The following is a 25439-nucleotide window of genomic DNA, read 5'->3' as shown; positions in this document are numbered from 1 at the left end:
CATCCATCTGCTTAAAATTTCCATTCCTTAAATATTCACTACAATAATTATTCTTTACATTCTTCTGGGACATTTCCCTATCATCAAAATACATTTCTTCTTCATAAACATCATTATTTTCTTTTAATAATATCCTATCAACTCTTATTCCTTCTTCTACCTCATCTTTCTGCATAAATTTAATTATTTGCCCTTCCAAAGTTACCATTTTTTCTTCAAAATCTATCTTTACTTTCTTCTTTTCCAATTCATCATTTCCCATTAATATATCAACACATAAATCCTTGACAATAAATCCTTGCATATTAATTTCTTTATTAAGAATATTAATTTTAAAATTGGCTAGTTTATCAATTTCACCCAACTTCTTATTATTTGCACCAATAATTTTAATTTTTGGAATCTTTATTATATCTGATAGTTTTAATGTATTAAAAATAAAATTCTCCGAGACTAAAGTACTTTCTGAACCAGTATCTATCATAATTTTAATCATTTTATTTTTGGCCAAAGCATTTATATAAATTAAATTAATAGAGTCAATAATTTTATCCTCATCTAAAGAAATAAATTCAGAAGGTTTTTCATAATAGCAATGGCCTAACTTGTAATTCAGAAAGTTTACTGCACAAAATTTTGATTATTAGAATTGTCAGATTGTATCTGACCACTTGGATCTGATGTCCTATGTCTTTCCCTACTATGACTTCTACTCACATTCTCCTGCCTTGTACTACTTCGTTCCCTGCCTTCGCAGCTTCTATTCCTTCGAACACAATTTACCTGTCTGTTATAGTTAGGTCGTTCTGTATTTCTTCTATTGTTAAAATCTTGTCTATTATTATTAGTACTGTTATTAAAATGTTGTCTATTATAATTAGTATTATTATTAAAATTTTGTCTATTATAACTAGTATTATTATTAAAGTTCTGTCTATTTGGATTAGTGTTAGTATTATTAAAATTTTGTAAATTATCACCATACCTAGTATTATTGTTATATGATTGTCTATATTGTTGATTATCATTTTTATTATATTGAAAAGTATTGTTGTTTTTTCTGTTGTTATTATTACTTGTCATATTGCCTCTTTGTATTCTTTGAATAAAATTAATAAAACTATCTATTGTTTGAATATTTTGTACAGTTACGGTTTGCACAACATCAGCATCAAAATGTCTAGATACATTTAAGACTGTTTCATCCTCTCTAAGTGGTGGTTCTAAATATTTTGCAACTGTTATCAATTTCAATGCATAATCTACCATATTTGATTTTAAATTTTGATTATACTTTCCAAAATATAGAATTTCTCTAAACTTTGCTTGCTCTAATTCACCCCAATAATAATTTAAAAATTTATTTTCAAATGTTTGAAAGTTATCTAAATCATTTTCAATACTAGCAAACCAAGTTGCTGCATTGTCATTTAATGTCATTCTAATATAATCTTTAATATCATTAATATTATTCACAAATCTTAATTTATGTTTTAAACTATTTATGTATACTCTAGGATGCAAATTTTTTATATTACCAGAGAATTTAATCCCAGTCTCATTTGTTAAATTTAAGTAAGGTCTCCCTATGTCTCTCATTTGTGAAATATCATCTATTCTCTGTTCCACATTTCTTATTTGATTATAATTTATTTGGATATTTTGTTGTATATCGTCTAATTTTTCTTCTGTGTTTCTCCTGTCTTCGTTAATTTTTACTTCTAAGTTACATTTCTGTAACTCTATTTTCTGTTCTATATCTATTTTATTATCTTGAATAATCCTCTTTACTTCTGTCCTCTCATTGTCTATCCTTTTCCTGTAGTCATTCCGTATACTTTTTATTTCATTTGCAACTTTTTTCTCTGCAGCTTCAAGTTTTTTATCCATTTGTTTTACAATTTTATTATTATTATCTTCTATTTTCTTTTCTAATTTTCTATAATTCTCTTCTAATTTCTGTTCCATTTTTTTCATGTCTTCTTTGACTTCTTTTGAATTCTCTTCCAATTTTTTTATGTCTTCTTTGATTTCTTTTGAATTCTCTTCCATTTTCTGTTCCATTTTTTTCATGTCTTCTTTGATTTCTTTTGAATTCTCTTCCATTGTCTTGTTCATCTGCATCATTAATGACATCAAAGCTGCCATATTGACATTTTCCTCTCTTTCTGGATTCATTTCTGCAGTATCTTGTGGAACTTGAACTAAACTCTCCTCTTGTATAGGTTGTGTTTCTACTTCCACATCTTCTTCATTCTTTTTGCTTCTTGTACCTTTCTTTCCTTGAGACATTTTGAGACTTTACTTGTTCAATTATAATTAAAAATAAAATCTATAATTTTTCCTTTCTACTGATGATTAATTTAATTATATGAGAGCACTTATCTTCCCAAACTAATTCTTTTAAATAGAGAGCCACCGCGTTGGGTGCCAAATTGTTATGATGTGTTTTTTGTTTTGAATGATGAGCAATGAGTATTTTTAATAATATAGGGTTTTTATCGCGGTTCTCAAAGAATTAGCTTGTAAGTACTTTTTTAAATTATCTTTATTATAACTATTATGAAACACACATATATATCTAACCTAGCCAATGTAAATTTAAAATAAACTATCTTTAAATTGATACTCTTATAAAACTAATTAAATTCTATAGACAATCTAAAATTTAAACAAACTATCTTCAAAATTGAAATTGTTATGACACTAACTAAATTATATTAACAAAATTTTGTACCTTTCTTTCACTGAATGCCTAAATGAACTGTTTTCTACTATATATATTCTAATCACCACTGAATGTCTTCGTACTTCGGTTATCCTTGTTTTTGTGAAATTACTTTTTCCTATTATCAGCTTCTACCAATTTAAGATATAGTTTTCTTCACCAGCATTTATACACCACCAACCAAACCAGCAAACAGCATTTATATTTATTCTTCTTTTCAATATACCAATATCCAATTATTATAAGTTGATTTATACTAATCTCCAACCATAATATAATTTAATTTCTTCCAATATACCTTTTTTATCTCCAATAATTATTTGTGTATAATTATAAATGTGCATTAATTATATGCATAATTTTTAATCTTCATTTAACTCACTATATTAAACAATTTGACTATTTGTAATTGATTCACTGACTCTAACTAACTTTCATAATAAACTGCTTGACTTCTGACTAAAAACTTCTAAAAACTGCCTCTTCTGAATAAAAACTGCCATCTTGAATCCAAATCACGGGTATTTATATGTTTTTGGATTTTCTAGAACTATCTCGTAAGATATCATGTTCCAATTTGTTCCATTAACTACTTGTCTGAATTTTCTGGAACAAACCATTTCGCAAACATGGCCATCTCCGGAGATCCAGAGAATTCCATTCTTTTCTATTAATAATTTTGTTTACATTTAGGCTTTTCAGAGCAGAATATATAATTAAATTAGTAACTTAACATTCTAATTTAATAAAATACACATTTCAAACAATATATTATTATAACCCACTTATATTCGTAAATATTCTTAAACGTCACTTCAGAGTATAAATATCTGTCAATCTCCGAGAGTATTTTTGGTTGCCTAAGCACATGGCTCACTTATATATATTTACAATATTAAAATACAACTTTTTACAATTATTATTTTATAATATACTAATTTATTAAAAATGCCCTCACATAAATATATTTTTATTAAATTCTCTAGTATATAACTTATTTAAAACAACCAAATATCTAATATTATGTAGTATATAACTTATAAATTATTTTCTATAAACCATAATCGTCACAATATATATATATATATATATATATATATATATATATATATATATATATATATATATATATATATATATATATAGTTTGAGTTTAGTTATATTTTTTTAGTGGATTTTCTTGGACTTAGGTTCATAAAAAAATTTTTTTGATTTGATACTAAGACATTTTCATATATTTTTTCGACGTTTCGGCAGGAAATCCATGACTTTTTCAAGAAGTAATATTGACTAAAAAAACATTTTATGACAGACATAATACGGTTTAAAAGTTAAACTTTTGACTTACCAAGCATGTAAAAATTCGGTACTAACAAGTAGACGTCACAATTAAAATAATATTAAAAACATAGGACATACCCACTAAGTCACTACATGTAAAATGTATTTTAAATCTAATGTGTTGTTTATTGATGTTAGTTTATCGTTTAAACAATCAGTTATGTACGTTATGTGTATTAATATAGCATATTAATTTTTTTGATATTTCTATCGTGAAATCATGCATTCAGTCTCCTTTTGAAAACCTTTCAAAATATTTGAAGAACATTATTTCCAACGTAATAAATAAAAGTCCACACTATTTAAAAGACGCTGATCACCTGAAATTAAAACTCAAAAATATACATTTACCTCCATATTATAAATTAGTTTCTCTCGATGTGGAATCTTTATTCACCAATATTCCAATAGCTTTAGCGAAAGACATTATTAAAAAAAAGTAATATGAAATCAAAGCGTTCACAGACATCCCTCTAGAAGAATTTCTGCTAGCAGTCAAAACAACATTAAAGTCAACCTATTTCCTATATAAAAACAAAATCTTCCCACAAACAGATGGATGTGCTATGGGTGCTAGCATATCCAGTGCCATCGCTCAATTAGTTTTAGAGCATCTAGAGCAAATTGTTTTAAATAAAATAAATTTTGATATACCTTTTTTCTATCGCTATATAGATTACTGCTTAATCGCAGCACCAGAGGATAAAATGGATATTTTACTAAATGAATTCAATAACTTTCACCAAAAACTAAAATTCACTTTAAAAATTGAAAAAATTATCAAATTAATTTTCTGGACCTGACCTTACATAGAGAAAACAGTACTATAACTACTTCATGGTACACCAAAAAAACCTGGTCGTCGAGATATCTGAATTTCAACTCTAATCATCCCCTGTCTCAAAAGAAATCAGTAGTTATCGGACTCGCCGATAGAGCTATTAAATTATCCGATCCTATCAATAGACCTCAGGCCATTAAAAAAGCAAAAACAGCACTAACACTTAATTCATACCCACACCACCTTATCGACAACACTTTCAAATCGCGGCTGCATAAATTTTACAATAACAATAATAACAATGAAACCAACACGGTAAAGAAAAACTATATGTCTCTTCCCTATATAAAACGATTATCAGAACAAATTGCAAATCTTATGTCCAAACATAATATTACGGTTGCTCATAAAGGGCACAATCTTTTGAAAAATTATTTTACAAGACTAAAAACAAAAACCCCTCTATTAAAAAGATCGCATGTTGTATATGAAATTCCCTGCTCGAATTGTGATGGAGTTTATATTGGACAAACCAGTCAGCTACTTAACTCAAGAATACGTTCCCACAAATATGACAAAAAAAACCGAACCGCCCTCACAAAACATGAAAACGAAAAAAAAACATAAATTTGATTTTGAGAAAACCAAGATCCTGGGAAGTGAACCCAACAGGAAGAAGAGAGAGCTTCTAGAGTCTATACAAATAAAAAAAAATAATAATGCAATAAATGATAAAAAGATGTCAAAAATTTGAACAAAATAAATTTCAACTTAATTTAAAAACACATAAAGACAATCTCAGAACGCCAATGATGTTAAAATAACTGATTGTTTAAAAGATAAACTAACATCAATAAACAACACATTAGATTTAAAATACATTTTACATGTAGTGACTTAGTGGGTATGTCCTATGTTTTTAATATTATTTTAATTGTGACGTCTACTTGTTAGTACCGAATTTTTACATGCTTGGTAAGTCAAAAGTTTAACTTTTAAACCGTATTATGTCTGTCATAAAATGTTTTTTTAGTCAATATTACTTCTTGAAAAAGGCATGGATTTCCTGCCGAAACGTCGAAAAAATATATGAAAATGTCTTAGTATCAAATCAAAAAAATTTTTTTTTATGAACCTAAGCCCAAGAAAATCCACTAAATATATATATATATATATATATATATATATATATATATATATATATATATATATATATATATATATATATATATATATATATATATATATATATATATATGTTTCCTTAACCATAAAAATTATTTTAGTAACATCATGTTCGATAGCACACAAAGACACTATTTTACTTTTCGTAACTAATAAAAATAAAAATGTTACAAGTAGAGCTTTAGAAAACCAAAGAATAGGTCTGGTTTGTTTCGCCTCGCTTTTCTGAATAGAGTCCGATAATCCACTAAGAACAGCCGTTCCATTTGTTGACATTCAGTCCTACTATATTTTCATCTATTTGTAGATATATATCTACAATGTTTAGCCACAAAGTAGCGCCGTAGAGAATAAGAGGATTTGGGAGATTTGTGGAAAGTGAACAGAAACTAATAGCAAGTATTTGGCCAGTTTGTGGGAAGTTTATGAATGAGTGATATAATTTATATAATGGAAGTGATATAAAGCCTGTTTAATAAAAGTAAATTTTTAAAACTCTGTATTGATAATGTAAACTTTTTTACCTAGGCACAGAGTGTTAATATAGCCGGTATTAATTACAATAATTTTAAACATGTTAAAATTAAAAAAAATGTGATACATAATATCGAATCATGAAACAAAGGCAATTATTACATCCATCTCATAATACCACATCTTTATTAACAGTTTCCAATTATTAAATTTATTACATTAATTGTTATTAAATTAAATTATTCCAATTATTAATTTTGTCTATAGCCACTCTGAACTGTTTTAAGGATATTTTATCAATTTCACATTTCCTTATTTTTCAATCAATCAATTCCTTGTCTTCAGTCCCATACTTGTTTTTAATTTAGCTTGCAGCATAACATTAAAAATATGTTATATTATTTTTGATCACGACCCTAATATCCCCCTTTTTTTGCTAGATCTAATCTTTACAAAAAATTTGCTGTAACATCCATGGAATATGTATAAAGACCATTTTATTCCCTTATTTTTACGCCGTGTCCACTTTTTAGATACGAATAAGCTACTTGTCGCCTAAATTCTTCGATGGATAAATTTTCGTGCTTTATGTATCATGTATAGCACGCACGCATTTATGATAGCCATACAGTGTAGGTAAAAGTTTATGGTCGGTATGGTAAAATTTAACAGGATATCTAACGCAGATATAAAATCATATTTTCAGCGAACAGACAAAGATAACAATCATATTTCCCCTTGGTCTCCCCTCCATATTTTTTATTGCTGCCCATTGCCCAGTAGTAAGACGATTAGTTCCGATTAGTTTCGATTAGTTCCGATTAGTTCCGATCTGAGATATACATATCTCTGGCTCCTATCCTAAGAAACTAGAGGTGGGTCGTTGACATTTTTATCGGAACCGTTTTTCGTAAACTGTAACTAGTTGATTGTTTATCATTAGTTTCAAATAAGCGAGTACACAAAAAGCATATTGGCTATTATATTGAAAGAAACTAACGAAGGATATATTTATTATAACTTAAAAAATAAATTAAACAATACAAATAGTAGTTACATTTACATGACACATTATTAAATCGCGAATTGTCTAAATTGACATTTAAAAACATACGTTTTTCCACTTTTCTTGTTGTTTCTTCTTTTGTTTAAAATTAAACCAGATTTTGAACATGTGTTCACAATGAACAGATTTTGTTACAATACTACAATATTTTATGAATATAGTGGTTAAGTTAGGATATACATGGCGATGGTTTTTCCACCACTGTAATGGACAGTTCCAATCACCGTTCGAAATTTTTTGTGGGTAATATCATCAGACAAATACATGTCGACTTCTTTTATATCTCTAGATACAGGTGTATGTTTAGATAATTCATGTCTAATAAATTCATAAAAAATACACCATGGACTTAAGTCATCTTTATCAGTTTCTTTTTCCTTGTTATACTGGTTGATTTTCACTAGTACAATCTTCTTTTTCTTTTTTTATAGAAGTAACCAGCTTCTTAACTCTTTCTTTTGTTTTTTATAACTAGGTATTCTGATTAATGAATGAGTTTCGATTTAAGATTGATCTGCATTTTGAATTTCAAATCTTTATTGATAGTTCGTCAAAGGATTTATTTATTGTAAATATTCAATTATGAATTATTTTTCTTAGTCAAAATGATTGACCTAGTATAAGAATAATAATTTTATTTTCAAAAAATGCGCATTTGTAGAAGATGCAGCTTTTATGGTCCACTTTCTGAATATTGCAATGATTGAAACTTCTCCTGACGCATTTCTGTCCGTTTCGACTACTTCTACTACAAGTACTGACATACTGCCACCGCCACCCAAGCGTCAAAAGGTGATGGATACTTCCATTAATAAAAATATTAGTTTAGAACAAAAGAAACAAATAGATATGGATTTAATAAACCTATGCAATGACTCGTTCCATCCGTTTTCCATAGTTGAAGAACGAGCTTTTAAAAAGTTTGCAGGGTGGATTCCTGGATATAAACCACCAACAAGAAAAGCTTGTTCATTACGTCAGGCTCATTACTTCAGGAATGTTATACCAAAACTAAGCAAATTATTAGATCACAAGTTGTTAAAGAAGTAGAAAATATCTGTATTACTACTGACCTTTGGACATATGAAGTAACTGAGAGTTACATCGCATTAACAGGACAATATTTAACCGAAAATTTAGAATGTAAAACGATTTTATTAGTCTGCTGCCATTTTTTTGGAAACCATAATTCAGAAAAGATCGCTTTTGAAATTAGTGAAATTATTTCACTAATTTCAAATTTTAGTTTCTAAAAAAACACATTTTAAAAAAAGTACCTTATCTTTAGAAAGGCTTTTAAAGTATCAATTACAACCTAACAAAGTTCCCAAACGGCCAATCCAAGACGTGGAAACTAGGTAGAACTTCACCTATTACATGTTAAAAAGAATGACCGAGTTAGAAGAGGCAATCCGTTCCACTATTGTATTAGTTAATACAGACTTAGACTTGGACCAAATCTAAATAATGATGACTGGATTATTTGTTCTCAATTTTCCCAAATTTTACGGCCTTTTAAAGAAATAACAAGTACAATGAGTGGCCCAAAATACTTGAAGGGTAGTTCAGTGATTGTTATGGTACGCTGTCTTCAAGAATCTTGCAATAAAATTTTAGCAAACGGTAACCTTACATCCATAGTATCCGACGTAGTACAATTACTAATATCGGGTTGTATTGTTTAGTTTATTTTTCAAGTTAAAATAAATATATTCTTCATTAGTTTCTTTCACTTCAATAAATATACACATAAACGATAATAGCCATTATGTTTGTTTATGTAGGTACTCTCTTACTTGAAACTACTGTCAAACAATCATAGTTGTTGTTTACTAAAATCGGTTTAGTTGCGTTAAGAGCGTAGGCGCAAAATTTCAGGCCAATGCTTTTTAAATGTATTAATTTTTTTCGAATCCTGAAAAAACTAACAAATATTTTTGAGAAATTTAAACGCAGAATGAAAGGTGACATTATTGACCTACACTGTATAAGTAATTAAAAATTTATAGTTACTTACATGCAATATAGTATTGAAACGGACGTCCGTTTCATGCATTAAAGTCTCTCCGTTTCAAAACACCAAGTCAAAAATATACGTTTAGATTTCTTTTTATATGATTTTTATTTTGTTTTAGACAATGAGCGTAATGAAGAGAAAGAGGGTTCGTCCCACAAGTGAAACTATTGACCTGGCGGTAAAAGCAATCCATTAGATCAATGCTGACCGCACATTGTATTTTAGAGTCATAATTGGCAGAAATTTGTAAAACTGTTAAGAAAGATGAAGGTTAATATCATCATCAGCCAGACATTGGTAATAAACGTATATTTTCTGTTTTGCAAGAAAACATGCTAGCTGATTATTTAAAAACGTGTTCCAAGATATGCTATCGATTAACTACCGTACAAGGTAGGAAGTTGGCTTTTCAAAAAAGGCCACTAAGGATTGAGTAAGTGGTTTTATAAAAGGAAATCCTACTCTTTCTATCAGAAATCCCGAGAATACTTCTTTATCACGAACTACATCTTTTAATTTTGAAAATGTAGCTAGATTCTATGATAATTTAGAAATGGTCTTCAAGAGATTTACTTTTGAGCCACACACGATATGGTACATTGACGAAACTGGCTGCAGTACCGTAACAAATCCTCCTAAGGTAATAGCAGTGAAAGGAATGAAACAGGTTGGCCAAGTAACTTCGGCCGAAAGAGGTAATTTAGTAATTGTGGTAGGTTTTATGAATGCTTCTGGGGACACAATTCCTTCAGCATTTGTGTTCCCAAGAGCTCATTATAAAGATTTTATGCTAAAAGATAGTCCAAAAGGTGCTTTAGGTTTTGCTAATCCAAGCGGTTGGATTACAAAAGAAGGATTTCTATTTGCAATTACACATTGTATCAAATATACCAGTCCATCCAAAGAAAAACCATGTCTTATTCTTATAGACAATCATAAAACACATATGACTTTGGAGACAGTAATGTTAGTACGGGAAAATATTATCATTATTCTGACATTTCCACCACATTGCAGCCATTGATTACAACCAGCAGAAGTTTCTATCTTTGGGCCATTTAAAGCGAGATTTCGAATTTCTTAGAATACATGGATGTTGTCTTATCCTGGCAAGCTAGTCACAATATATGAAGTACAATATATACATATATGAAGTAACGTCATTTGCTAATTAGGCCTTTATTCATGATTTTTCTATGAAAAATATAATGAAATGATTTGCTAAGACAGGTATTCACCCATTTAATGGAAATGTATTTTCAAATGATGATTTTTTACCACGTTTTGTTACGGATAGACTTAATCCATGCTCATCAAGCGATGAAATTGCTGATGCACAATCTTTATTGACATGAAATAAAAGTAATGATCTTGACTTACGTCAAGAGATGTTCCATCTACTTCAAGATATGTTTCATCTACTTTAAGCGATGTTTCATATTTATCTCCACAACAAATAAGACCATATCCCAAGGCTCGTCCCCGAAAATAAAAGCTAAGAGGATCCAGAAAAGGTAAAACTACAATTATCACAGACACCCCCGAGAAGAATAGACTTATAGAGAAAAACGAAGTAGCTGCTCGTAAAACACATAAAATATCAAAAGTCACAAGAAAACGTAGTCAAAGCTTATGTTAAGAATCAAGTTCTGCTAACTTAAGTTTAAATCACGACTCAAGCGATGACGACCTTCCTCTTAATACATTTAACGAAACCAAAAATAAAAGTATATTATCAAAAAGAAAATTAAAAATAGTTCTTGAAAAAAAAACGTCAAACAAACGACAAGCGTTGAAGAGGACTTGCATCTTGATGAAATTGAGAAAACAAAAAATACAAAGAAGGAAACAAAAAAAAATCAGACAAAATTCGCTAACGAAAAAAATAAAGAAGATGTCACATGCAGAGTGTGTAATGGACACTACATTCAAAGTAAAATAGACTCGCTGCAATGTTATATGAGCAAGAGGTTGAGTTACGAATCTTGTGACCTACAAGGAGTTCACCATTTCTTTTGTAACAATAATTGAAATTCATGTTTTATATTTTATTTATTGGTTTTAAGTTTAACAATGTTTTTTTTCATATTTGTTAATAAGCTACATGAATATTACCCTAGTAATTGGCTTAACCTTCGTCTTCCCACGTCGGTAAAATTACGTGGAGTCCTATGTGTGTTCCATTTGTAACCCAGAGAAAAAATGCGTATATTTAATTTTTATTATAATATAAATAAAAATAAAAATAAATAAAAATAAAAACGTTTATTGCCTTAAAAATATATGTACATGTCAAACTTAAATAAAATTTCAGCCTTTTTTCTTCGGCGTACCGCTTTTGCACCGCTAGCGTTTGTTGCTTCTTCCTCTCGGCTCCTGTATTTTCCTTGGTGATGTCCTCGTCTGCTTCTGTAGGTACTTGTATCGGCAAACGTACCTACTTTCCTGCATGCCTATGGGTGGATCTAAAGAACCACCTGATTCTATTCTCGGCCACCTCCCTCAGTGGCGTGTATCCTAGTCTGTTCTTGATTGTCGCGTTGGTAACTCTATCCTCCCATGATGCTCCGTCGATGATTCGGTAGCATGATGTCTCAGTTGCTTCTAACTTTTTCCAGTGTGATTCCGCAATGGAGCTCCACACTGGTATAGCATACAAAATCACCGACCTAACATATGCTTGGTAGAGTTAAATTTTCTTTGCCTTCGAAAGTGGACTGGACCTAAAAATGAAAGGAAGTATTAGTTTTTTAGCTGCATTAGCGTTTACCTTTGTTTTATGCACCCGGAAGTTGAGTCTTCTGTCGAGGTGGACTCCTAAGTATTTGACCGTCTCTGATTCCTGAATTCTGTTGCCTCCTACTGTGATCTCGTTCAGTGGTGGTCGTTTGTCCTGGGTGAATATGATGAACTGCGTCTTTTCTGCGTTGATCTTGATTCTCCATTTTTCCGTGTAGTCCGTGATTTTTTCCAGGTGGTTCTCCATGTCATCTATGATTCTTCTTTCGTCTTTTCCGGATGCATACACTGCTGTGTCGTCTGCATACAGGGCTGTAGAAGTCTTTGGATCTGTTGGAAGGTCTGAAACAAAAATGTTATATAATATAGGTGATAAAATGCTGCCCTGAGGCATTCCTTCCTGGATTTCTTGGATCGTCGACATCTTTTGGTCAGCTGAAACTTGGAATGTTCTATTGGAAAGATACATGTCGCAGATGTTGATGAGGTAGTGTGGAAGTCTAGCCTTGTCCATCTTGAAGATTAGTGCCTTCTTCCAAACCGTGTCGTATGCTTTTTCTATGTCCAGTATGGCTAATCCTGTCTTCTGTTTCCTGTTGAATTTTATCTTCGTGTCGCTGATAATCCTTACTAGTTGAAGTTCGCAGTTTCTTCCTTTTCTGAATCCGAACTGGTCTTCTTGGATAATTCTTCTTCTTTCTGTTTTTATTATAAGAAAATGAAATAAAATCTTAAATTAACACATTTTTATTACATCAAAGGGTATATCGAACAAAAAAATAATTTTCATCATTTAATTAAATTAACTGTGGGAATAAAAAATAAGTTTCTTGGCATCGGGTGCAAATTACTTCCTTGATATGGTGTTCTGCACATACAAATTTTTTATACTGCTTACAAAATTGCCTTGATTTACGATCTTTATTTCGACTACATAAGTACCAACGTCCACTTGAAGATCGTTCACAGGCTGCTTCCATTTGCATCTTCACCAGCTCTAACTCTGGAACGACATCTTGCATGTACTGCTTCAACGTCTTACTCAACCCTACTCCTTCATTATATCGCTTAATAATATTTTCTTTTACTAAAACTTCTCCTAGATTTAGTAAAAAATTACGTCTATCATCTTTTTCTCTAGATGAATCCGGGTACTTGATACACTATAAGATGTAAGCGTTCAGGCCAGAAATATCCAATATTTGGCCAAACACTGCCATTGGCCATCGGTTGTATATCCTACGAGCAGAGTATTGCTTTACCATCTTATCTGTGGTATCTACTGCACCTTTTGTATGATTATAGTGAAGCATAATATCTGGCTTGTTATTTAATGTTTCATCGGCAACAGCATCATCATGATGTTCAGTGGATAATAAAATAACCGATTTGCCTTTGCTGGTAACATAAGAAACCATAGTATGGTCTTTCGAAAAAGCAAACATCTTAGAATGAACAGGCTTGAACGATTTGGGTAGCAACTCGTTGGGAATACATGCTTTATTTTTACGCAGAGTACCACATAGGCTTAGTCCTTTTTTTGATAGTTTTTCGGCCAGTGGTAAGCTTGTAAAAAAATTATCTGTGGTTATGCCATAGGTCAAGGTCAAGCTCAAGAACAACTGTTTCATCTCGATTTTTTTCGGGTGCGTCATTCTTTTTTCCAAGAAAAACTTGTAAATTCATACTGTAAGCATTTTCGCTGTCTGCCATCGCCCAAATCTTTAAGCCATATTTATCAGGCTTGCTTTTCATGTACACACAAAAAGGGCATCGCCCTCGGAATAAAACTAGTTGTTCATCTATGGTAAGATGCGGTCTAGGTGAATATGCCATAGTACAATTTTTCACACAAGTATCGAGTTTATCATGCGCTTTACGCTCAGCTCTGGTAGAATAGTCATCGAAACGAATAAATGCTGTAAGCAACTGAAATATAATACGTGATATACTTGCCGGAATATTAGACCTAGCGTATTTTTGATCAGTACACCATAACATTTTTTGGGGCTCTTTTGTAGCTTGAAGTGCTCCTTGAATAAGCAGAAGTCCTAAATAAGCGAGAATCTCTATATGATCAGTTAGCTGCCAAGTATGTGCTGGTTTATTTGGATTTATTTCGTTTCATTTGTTTATTATCTAAAAAAAAATTACTCATGACATTACAATCCGTTTATGTCCTATTACCTATCAACAATAAGAATAAAATAACTTAAACATATTATAAAAAATTCGAATCTGATGATTTGTAAGATGCAAACTGATAAACAGTTATTATCAAATAAAGATATTTACCTGTTCGGCTTTATTATTTGTTTGAAGTACTATGATTCCTAAAAGATCGTTTGAGAAAAACAACGAAAATGCTTCAATTCTAGTGGTAAAATTCGAACTATACGTAATGGGACCTGCTAGTGTCTTCAAAATATTTTTTAAATCGTCGTCTTCAATGTCGTCATACAATTTTTCAATGATTTCTGGCTCCATATCACTATCTTCGCCTTCAGAGAACACTATGACATCATCTTCCAATCCATCGTCAGACTCCGCCAACATAAGTCGCTCTAATTCGGCTTTAGTTAACCTTTTTGGCATTTTCAAAGTACGGCGGATGCAAAAAGCCAACACTACACTATAACAAAATCGAAATAAAAATATACTAGTACTTACCGATACGACGCGACAGTGAAACTAAATACGTGTAACCATCGCATTTCGTTCGATGTTCTGTTCTTATAGTTGCGACATGCGCGTAGTAATTTGCAAAGCCACCGATAATACAGATGACACAGATTCCCACGCGGGGTACGAATGTACCCCAAGCCGATCATAATTTATTTGTTTTTAATTTGAAACATCGTTACTGATTTTATGAATAGGATATTATTTGCAATACCCTAATGGACACAAAATAAAATTAGCCAAACGAAACATACGCTAATTTCAAAAATATTACAAAAAATGTGTATCTGGGGTACAGTTGTACCCAACCCGGGAAGTCGAAGTTTAAGTAAACTGCTGTCCTTTTCAAAACACTATCTGTCTGTTTCAATAAGCCGAAGTAGTGAAACGGACAATCGGACAAATTGACTAATTAGTTTCATGTTCTGTAATGTCAAGATTTTTTAGTTTTAATAAGCCAATTTTTATTATTAATGATAGGTTAAGAATGTACTTTTTTACTGCCAATTTATTTCTGCATTTGAAACCTCTCTGCAATAAATATAAGCCTATACAGTAAAATGGCTGTTTCATTGCCACTTTCCCCTATGTTGTGTAAAATTGTCGTCCGATCAGTGGCGCACCGAGGGGAGGGTTTTGGGGGTTAAACCCCCCCCCCCCAAGACCCTATTCCGACACTGTTACATACACATTTTAAGAACTCAAAATGGAGGTAACCTAATAAAAAAATTTTTTGTGACGAACCAACCCCCCCCCCCCCCAGAGACAAATTCTAGGTGCGCTACTGCGTCCGATAAGTATGAGTGAGCTCAATGTCAATGATAATTATGAACTATACAATTATAGTTGACTTTTTGATTTTTTTTTTTACTTCACTGGCTTTCAATTTTAAGTTGGTCAAAAGGGGTGAAACAGACATCATAAAATATTTGGGGCGCCTTGTAGTTTTGTGATATAAACAAAAAATATTAGAGATTTAGAAAAAAGTTGAAAACTATTTATTGTAGTATATAATACGTAGATAATATATATGTATTTTTTCAAGTATTTAGTAGGGTCGGTGCATTCATCGGGACCGATATTGGAGCCACCACTGTTTGAAGTTAATACCGAAAAACTATTTAGAGGTCACTGCTAGTTTATTCGCATTGTTGTTCTCTGATAGTCATAAGTTATCGTATTAACCTCTTTGAGGCAAATGATCCAAACTAACTTCTTGTTAGTTTCTAACAGTATTTCAAATTTGTCTTTGCAAATACGTATACCAAGTTAAACGTCAACTTCCCAATCGAGCTATAGCTAACCCCATTGTTATTGTGTAATCTAGATTAAATGTCGGTGACGGGGAAAACGAACCACGTCTGGAGCATGCAAATTAATATTGGCACGAAACTGTAAGACAGCGGCTTGGAAAATTGAGGAATTTTTTATTATATGGATAAAGTATAAATAAAGTATATACTATTATTAGAATGACTATGTTTTCATGTAGTAATTATATTTTTGCCGTAGTTTCTAAATAAAAACATGCTGCTTTTCCTTTTAAATGGCTTTATGAGAAGTTTATATGCAAATATTTAAATGGTAGATTCATTTTTATATAAAATAATTAGATATATAGGTTCCTCGTCTGATTTATATGTACTTATAAGACACTCAAAGAGAGACAGTGGATATGGTAGACCATATCCACTGCTGAAGCGGAGTTAATAAGGAATGTACAGCAAAGGCATTAGTGGGAATACTAATCAAAAATAAGTGAAAGAACAGGGTAAGAACAAGGGAGCCAATCAAGGAGAGGATAATTAAAATTCATATAGGTAAATAAACAGTGATATTCGGAGTATATGCATCAACAGACGATTCCCCGGGAGTAGAAAAAGAAAACTTCACAGAACAACTTCAACGCCAAATAGAGCTAATCAAAAAGAACGTGGAATTAATTATAACAGGAGACCTTAACAGTAGAACCGGAAGGAAAGAAAACGATAAAGTATTGGGCAGAGTTGGAGAGGATGAACAAAACAATAACGGAGAACATCTGATAAAATTATGTGAACTAAACAACCTTAAAATCATAAACGGATTCTTCAGACATAAAAATATTCATAAATATACATGGACGCAAGAAACACGAAAGCTGAAATTGATAATAGACTACGTAATAGTCAAACAAGATACCACAATAAAGATAAAATATGTGAAAGTCAGAAGAGAAGCAGAATGTACAACTAACCATAAACCACTGACAGCAAAAATGGGCATTAATTGGAAATATAACAAGATCCCCTCTACAGAAAAACTCTTGAACACTATAAGAGAAAAACAATACAATATAGAACTATTCCAAGAACAATTAATAAGAGAACTATAAAAACAACGTCCAGACCAAAAATTAATAGAATTCAGATACAGCAACATCGAAAAAATATACGAGCATATAAAGGGAAGTATAAAACAAGCAGCATTCGAAATTCGACGCCCGTGGAGAGAAAGAAAAAGAAACATTGAAGAAAAAAAGCAACCATACAGAAAATGGCTGACTACAAACAACCATGACGTTTATAAAGAATATAGGGACAAAGATAAAGAAATGAAAAAAACAGAACAAAACAATGAAGAATGGAAAAGAACCTGCTTAAATATTGAAACATATATAGGAGATACAGGAACTTCGGAGTCATATAAAGTACTGAGAAGATTGAAACAAAACTCATAAGTAAAAATTAAATTGGAAAATATACAAGACAAAGAATGGAAGGACTATTACCAAGAACTGTTAACAGAACAAAGACCAGAATTCATTAGAAAAGAAAACAGGCGAAGACACAGATCCTTACAAAAAGAAATATAAATAACAGAAATGAGAAAGGCCGTAAAAGCAATTAAAAGCACCGGAACCTAAAGGCATATCACCTGAACTTATACAGTCCGGCTCAAAAAATTACACCGGATGATAAAATGGATATTTCAGAAAGCCATAAATGGAGAACAGCTCCCAAAGGAATGGAAGGAGGTATATATACATCTATATTTAAGAAAGGAGATATAAAACGATGCCAAAACTACAGAGGAATAAGCGTAATATCATCAATAGGAAGATTATATGGGAAGATACTGCAAAAAAAGATAGAGCAAGCGATAAAAGGCAAAATCAGGGAGGATCAGGTAGGCTTCACGTCAGGAAGATCATAGACCACATACACACACTGAAACAACAGTTGGAAAAGAAAAAAGCAAAAAATAGAGATATACATTTGGCATTTGTGGACTTGAGAAACGCGTATAACTGTGTACCAAGATCAGAACTACAGGAGGCAATGTAAAAATTAGAAATACAGACGGAACTCAAAGAAGCTACAAAAGCTCTGTATAAAGAAAATAAAGTGTCCACTAAAATAGGAAAAAGAATGATAGTTCATAGTAGACTTCACCACAACAAAAGGCTTCTGCAGTATTAGTTCACATCTCCAACCCTATTTAAAATATACTTAGAGAAAGATACTACATGGAAAAGAAAACGCAAAGCATAGGAGTACCGGTACGAAATGAATACCTATATACGTTAAGCTTTGCAGACGATCAAGTATTGATTGCATAGGACCAAGAAGACCTCAGTTATCTGATAAAAAAACTACAAGAAGAATATATCAAGGCTGGCCTAGATATTAACTTTGCGAAAACACAGTACCTATCTATAAGTGAAGAAGACATAGAAGATCTACAGATTGACGACAACGTAACAATCAAAGGAAAGGATAAATTCAAATATTTGGGGTTTATAATCACGACAAAGGCAACAACAGAGGAAGAATTTAAGCAAAGATTAGAAAAAACAAGAACAGCAATCCGCAAACTCAGTATGGTGGAATAGACACCTAAATATAAGGACAAAAATACAGATTTATAAAACATTAGTGCAAAGTATTATGACATATGGGGTTGAAAATTGGATTATAAACAAATAAATCAGCAGTAAGATAGTAGTAACAGAGATATAATGCCTGCGAAGATGCTGCAGAGTAAGAAAAATGGATAGAAGAAGTAATGACGAAATAAAGCAAAGAGCATCAATAGAAACAGACATACTTATGACTGGATATATAAAGAGAATAACTGAATGGAGCCCCATAGGAAGACGGAAAAGAGAACGACCCCGAAGATCCTGGAGGAATGAAGTAGACGACGCCATGAATAAGAAAGGCCTAAACGATGGAGAATGGGACAACAGAGAGAGATGGAAACTGTTGAGCGAGAGAAGCAAGTGAATACTTTATATATATATATATATATATATATATATATATATATATATATATATATATATATATATATATATATATATATATATATATATATATATATATAAGAAGTACTTGTGACTCGTTTGGAAAAAATATATAAATGTTTTGGATGGGTTGGAGTCAATAAATGGGGCTATTGGTTAACTATTTATTATCTCGAGCTTTCAATTGTGTTTACAATTATTATCAAGAGCTGCTAAAAAAGACAAAATATCCTACAAAGTTGAACTAGAAAGAAAAAAAATTTTTTGTTAACTCACCAAATAAAATTAGTTTGGTTAATAAAATTGCTGCTAATACATCTCAAAAAGAATTAATACAAAAATGTTCTTATCTAATAAATGCTTCCCTGAAATTTTAATATAATTTTGAAAATACCTTTATTGCTTTTGACAATTTAAATTTCAGGATGGTTTTTAAGAAAAAGTTTAGTTTGTACATAGTATTTATTTAAAAAGTCTGTAATCTTCGCAAACGAAAAATAGCTGGTGGGAAAGAGTATCTTAGTAAAAGAGGCCAAGACATGCCTGCAAAAATGTTAAAGCCTCCTTGCATGTATCGCATAAAATGCTCTGAAAGATGGCCAGAATACGGAAGACAAAAAATTTTTAACTCATACTGGACTGAGACCAACGTTTCAGATCTTAAAAAGCAATTTATCTTCTCATGTATCGACATCCAACCTACTCTTCGATCAAGAAAAAAAGATGCAAATTCTACCAAATCTAAAAATAATACACTACACTACCATTTTACAGTGAACAATCAGCTATTGAAGGTGTGCAAGGTTATGTTTTTAAACACACTTTGTATATCTAATTTACTAGTAGTAAATATGTTGAAAAAAATTGAGCCAGGAGGTTTATTAAAAACTGAACAAAGAGGTAGACACACGCCAACCAATAAAACTATTACCGAAACCATAAATAGTATACATCAACATATTAAATCATTCCCAAAATACGAGAGTCATTATTCCAGAGAAAGGAGTAAGAGAGATTATCTGGGCACAGAACTTACAATAGAAAATATATATCAAGTGTACATTGATGAATGCAATGAAAGACATGTAGATCCAAGGCTCAGAGCAAGAAAGTGGTTGTACGCAGATATTATTAATAAAGACTTCAAGTTGTCGTTTAAACCGCCCGAAAGAGACATTTGCGATACATGCAGTACATTCACCGCTCAATTAAAAAATAATCTTACTGCAGATGAACTAACCAGTGTAAAGGCTGATTATGATGCTCACCTAATTGAATCTAAAACTCGGTATAACTTAAAACAATTGGACTTTATAATAGCTAAAGAGTCACCAAAATACAAAGTACTATCTGGTGATTTCCAAAAATGTTTGCCTTCACCACTAACAAACAATTGTATTAGTTTCTACAAAAGGAAGCTTTGGATATTAAATTTTACATTACATGATGCCAGTAATTCTTCTGTACAATGTATAATGTGGGACGAATCGAAAGGGGCACGAGGTGCAAATAAAATTGCCTCGTCAATTTTGAAATGAGCTGACAATACAATTTCAGGTAGTCAAGTAGAGGACATCACTCTTTGGACCGATAACTGCTATGGACAAAATAAAAATATAAGTATTATAATGTGCTATTTTTGGATACTGCAAATAAAGACGATCACTCAAAAGTTTTTACTGAAATGGCACATACATATGGAAGCAGACACTGTTCATGCTTTAACCAAAAGAAAAAGAAAGAAACTCTTCAATTTGGCCATTTTAACACCATGGGGCTGGCAACAACTAGTTAGGCAAACATCAGGTAAATACACAGTGCACAGTATGGAACTTTCAGATTTCAAAAACTTTGAAACGCTGTTCGATAAGAAATTGTCATCTAATCCTCCTTTTGTAAATAGAAAAAAAAATGTTAATAAAGACCCTGTTCTACTATCAACATGTGTTTTCCTACAAGTCCAACAAGAACACATTGGAAAGTTCTTTTATAAGACCGATTTCAATAATCAAAATATGTATGAAGTAGACTTCATGAGGTATTGAAGACAGCAAGTAACGTTTCCAGCCCAATTAAATCAAGTCTCAGTAATCCCATTACCAATCACAAAACAAAAGTACAATGACTTAATTGCACTACTGCATTTTGTTCCGCCAGTTTGTCATGCGTTTTATCAAAATTTAACAAAGCGATGTAGCCACAAACGATTACCCACAAGAAGATGAAGATGATATGGAGCATCTTTAACAATTTTGAAACTTGTCTATAATTTTACTTAGTTATTATAACATTATAACATTTACCTCTAATAAAATAATAGTATAGGCTGTTTAATGTGTTTGTATTGTTTATTTCGAAAATACCTTAACATGCAATGCCACATTATTTAAAAAAGTTGTTAGAGGTAAACAACACTATGTCCAACTACACATTTTTAAAAAAATTTTAAATAATGAACGGTAAACCTCAGGTAAACACTTCATGGAATGAAAAACGATTATACACACCACAATAATAATAATATATTAATCTTGGATAAATATATTAAACATTTGAGTATTTACTGATTACAAATTTAAAAAATTTTAAAACTGCTCTCCTGAAAAAGTAAGAAAATGGACATAGTGTCCTTTACCTTCGAGGTACCGATATATAGTGAACATAATATGCATCAGGTTTTTCAGGAATGGCAAGGTAGAGCAACGATAGGAGGAAAAAAAAAATAAAAAACCTACGTTATGCCGATGACACTGTTATATTGGCGTCATCACCAGAAGAACTGGAACAAATTATGAATAGGCTAGGCACAGTGAGTACGGAATAGGGTTTGAAAATAAATATGCAGAAAACCAAAGTGATGATCATCGATAGAATCAGAAACAACCAGGCAGAGATAAGAATCATGGCAGGTTACGAATTGGTCAGGCAATTAAATTACTTAGGCTCCGTTAATACTAAGTGGAGGATGCGAAGACGAGATCCGTTGACGCATCACAATTGCCAGATCGGCAACAGCCAAAGTCATAAAAATTTGGAAGAAGACTGACATCACAAAAAATACAAAATTACGTCTTGTTCAAGCATTGATATTTCCTATCGCCACCTATGCTTCAGAAACTTGGACAATAAAAAAAGCCGATTAAAAGCGTATATCGGCATTTAAAATGTGGGTCAACCGTAGAATATTGCGCATACCATGGACTACCCTTCGGACAAATAACGCAATTCTAGCAGAACTCAACATAAAAACTAGACTCATAACAACTATCAACCAAAATATACTGAGATATTTTGGACATATAACTAGAATAAAAGAAGGTAGAGAGCGAATGATAGTTGAAGGTAACGTAGCGGATAAAAGATCCAGAGGAAGATCTCCAGTACGATGGTCGGACCAAATAAAGGAGATGACTGGTTACTCATTCTCCGAAGCAAAACAACACGCACAGAAGAGAGATAATTGGACAGAAATAGTCAGAACAAATTACATGACGCCACTATATCCTTACGAAGGAGAAAAGATTGGGAAGGAGGAGGATTCTAGTCTGATGTCCATTTTTTTTCAATATCCAATACCAGCTTATTTTAAATGTATACAGGCACAAAATTTTGGCACGAGTTCGGTTCGGCATCGATAACTATAATATTGTATTCAATGTGGGCTCCGAATATTTTTAACAATAAATAAAGTTTAATATAAGTTATAAATTGTGAATCTCAGTGATATATTGAAATAAACTGTAAGTGTACAAACTCTTTACATAATATCCATTTAAGTTAGCATTAAAGTCAGAACACTGCAATTATTTATTATTGTTGTCAATAAACAAATCCAGTTTTACCAGCAAAATATCCGCTTTTAGTAAAGACCGATATACCTGTTTTAGCAGGTGTACAGGATCGGACTTACTTTTCAATTAACGTTTATCGAAATGAATTCAAGCATGAAATCACACAAAAGTTCTACCATACAAGACCATCAAAGTCAAATAAACGCTTCACAGTAATACTCTTTGGCAGCGTCGAGGGTGCAATTTCCTTTAAAGTCCCAAGCAATTATCTTTAGTGCCTTGGAAAACACCAAACTTCAAGACTACCTTCTCCCACTTGGAAATATAATTTAACTGAAAAATATAGTACTCTCTTCTAGACTATCTATTCGCATATATATGTATTTATCCAATAAACAAATAGTGGATGATTTTATGAATAATCATGGTCCAATAGAAATACAAAGTGAAATTATCAGAGCAAGAAGGTTAGTTACACCAGCGGAACGACTTGTGCTCTCCGGCGTATTCCCTTAAATACCGCACGACTTGCTAATTATTGAGTTACAAAAAATCGGCATAGTTCCTGTCTCTCCTATGAGATTCCTCAAAATTAGTGCTTCTATGCCTGAGTACAAACAATCACATCCTTAGTTTTCTAAGACAAATATATATCAGTCCTTACAGTCAACCACCACCATAGTCATTTACTCTTGTTTTTGACAACACGATATATAGAATATTCATTTCTCAATACAGTTTAGTTTGCTTTAGATGCAAGAAGCCAGGTCACATTGCTTCACAGTGCTCCGCACCACTAACTTAACTGAACCTTAACCAAAACAAATAGCGCAACAAATATATCCTTGCAAGCACTCAATGACACAAACCCTTCTCAGTCTGAACAAATGTCTATTTCTAATATCCCGGAGATACCGAACAAAGTAGAAGCATCAAATAAGGACAGTCACATAATTAATCAACCAAAACGTAACTTTGATAAAATTATTTCACCTGAAGCAGATCCATCTTCAAAAGAATGTAACATTTTTCCATCACCTAAAGTCCAAACAAAATCTAAAAAAGCTAAAATTAGTTCAGCAAGCACTTACGAATGCTCATTTTCTCTCTTACTTGATCCTGCTAGAAACTTCATAGAAAATCACCCTCTACCTTTCCCACTAAACTTTGATCAACTTAACATGCTCCTAATGAATATCATGGGATCAACAAAATCCTATAACCACAATTCAAGAATATACCACAGACATACCAGCTTTGTCCCATATGCTCAGTCAAGTTTACCCCCATTTAAAGGAAAGTTCCATAAAACGTAATTTCACGTCCATAAGGAAAAAATCCATAATTATCTTGGCAGTGAGGCATCGGATGCGGAAAGTGACAAATCTCAATTTAGCCAACAATAAAATTAAAGTCTTTACTTCAGTGGGATATTGATGGATTTTTCCATCGCCTTGCTATGCTGCAACATCTAATTGGTGGACAATCTCCTGATGTAATATGCCTACAGGAAACTAATCTAAATCCCTAAAAAGGAAGCAGATACTAGTGTGCGTAACGCTATCACCAGTGACGCATCAGAAACAGAGTGTCGGAGTGTCGCAGGAGATCTAAAAGTTTATTTCAAAAATAAGGTGTTAAGTGCGTTGAATTGGGAGTGGAATGACTCTAGTTCGAAACTCAGAACCATCAAAAGTGACATTTTTTCATGGAAGTCCACAGCCAGAAGTAGAAGATGCCAAACTATCATTACAAGTCTACGACTTGGACACTGTAGGTATACTTACGCCTATCTCTTCTCGAATAGTGAACCTCCAAAATGCAAAACATGCAATACAGTAGACAGTATAAAGCACTTCTTGATAGACTGTCCTAAATATGTAAATCAAAGACAGTTTTACAATTTGCCAAAAAACCTGAAAGCACTCCTCAACAAAAGTTTAGTTCCGGACAATTTATTAGGTTACTTAAAATGTATAATCTTATAATGTTGCGTAACTTATATGTAACACTAGGATATTAAAGGTTAATCTGCATATCAAGTAATTTTTTTATTGTAACTATTTACCTTTAAGTTCTCTTCTGTAATTATATTTTCAGTGTGGCGTTTATGGAATAAAACACGTGGTAAAGGGAGCATGAGTTGGAAATCGATTCAAGTTTTAAAACCGCTTACATGATTAATTAATCGAAAAGGAGGAATAATTACCAAAGTTCCCTGTGTCTGAAATCAACAGGTTTAAAGATTGATTATTTGTTGTGGGTAGATAAATAATACGAACTGCTCCAGTTTGTGCTTTATCAGCAGAGTCTGTTGGAAATGTGGATTTATTTGAAGGTTTCAATT

The 25439-nt window shown here is 31.8% G+C and overlaps 1 protein-coding gene across 1 annotated transcript; it reads left to right on the top strand.

Moving 5' to 3' along the window:
* The first annotated feature begins 10145 nt into the window (after positions 1-10145).
* LOC140442146 (uncharacterized) lies at positions 10146-10616 on the top strand. The gene has a single exon (XM_072533224.1). The coding sequence runs from the start codon at positions 10146-10148 to the stop codon at positions 10614-10616; it is 471 nt and encodes a 156-aa protein (XP_072389325.1).
* Positions 10617-25439: the final 14823 nt, after the last annotated feature.

Source organism: Diabrotica undecimpunctata, chromosome 5, assembly GCF_040954645.1.
Source record: "Diabrotica undecimpunctata isolate CICGRU chromosome 5, icDiaUnde3, whole genome shotgun sequence".
In the NCBI taxonomy this organism is placed as follows: domain Eukaryota; kingdom Metazoa; phylum Arthropoda; class Insecta; order Coleoptera; family Chrysomelidae; genus Diabrotica; species Diabrotica undecimpunctata.
This window is presented reverse-complemented; position numbering and strand designations above follow the sequence as displayed.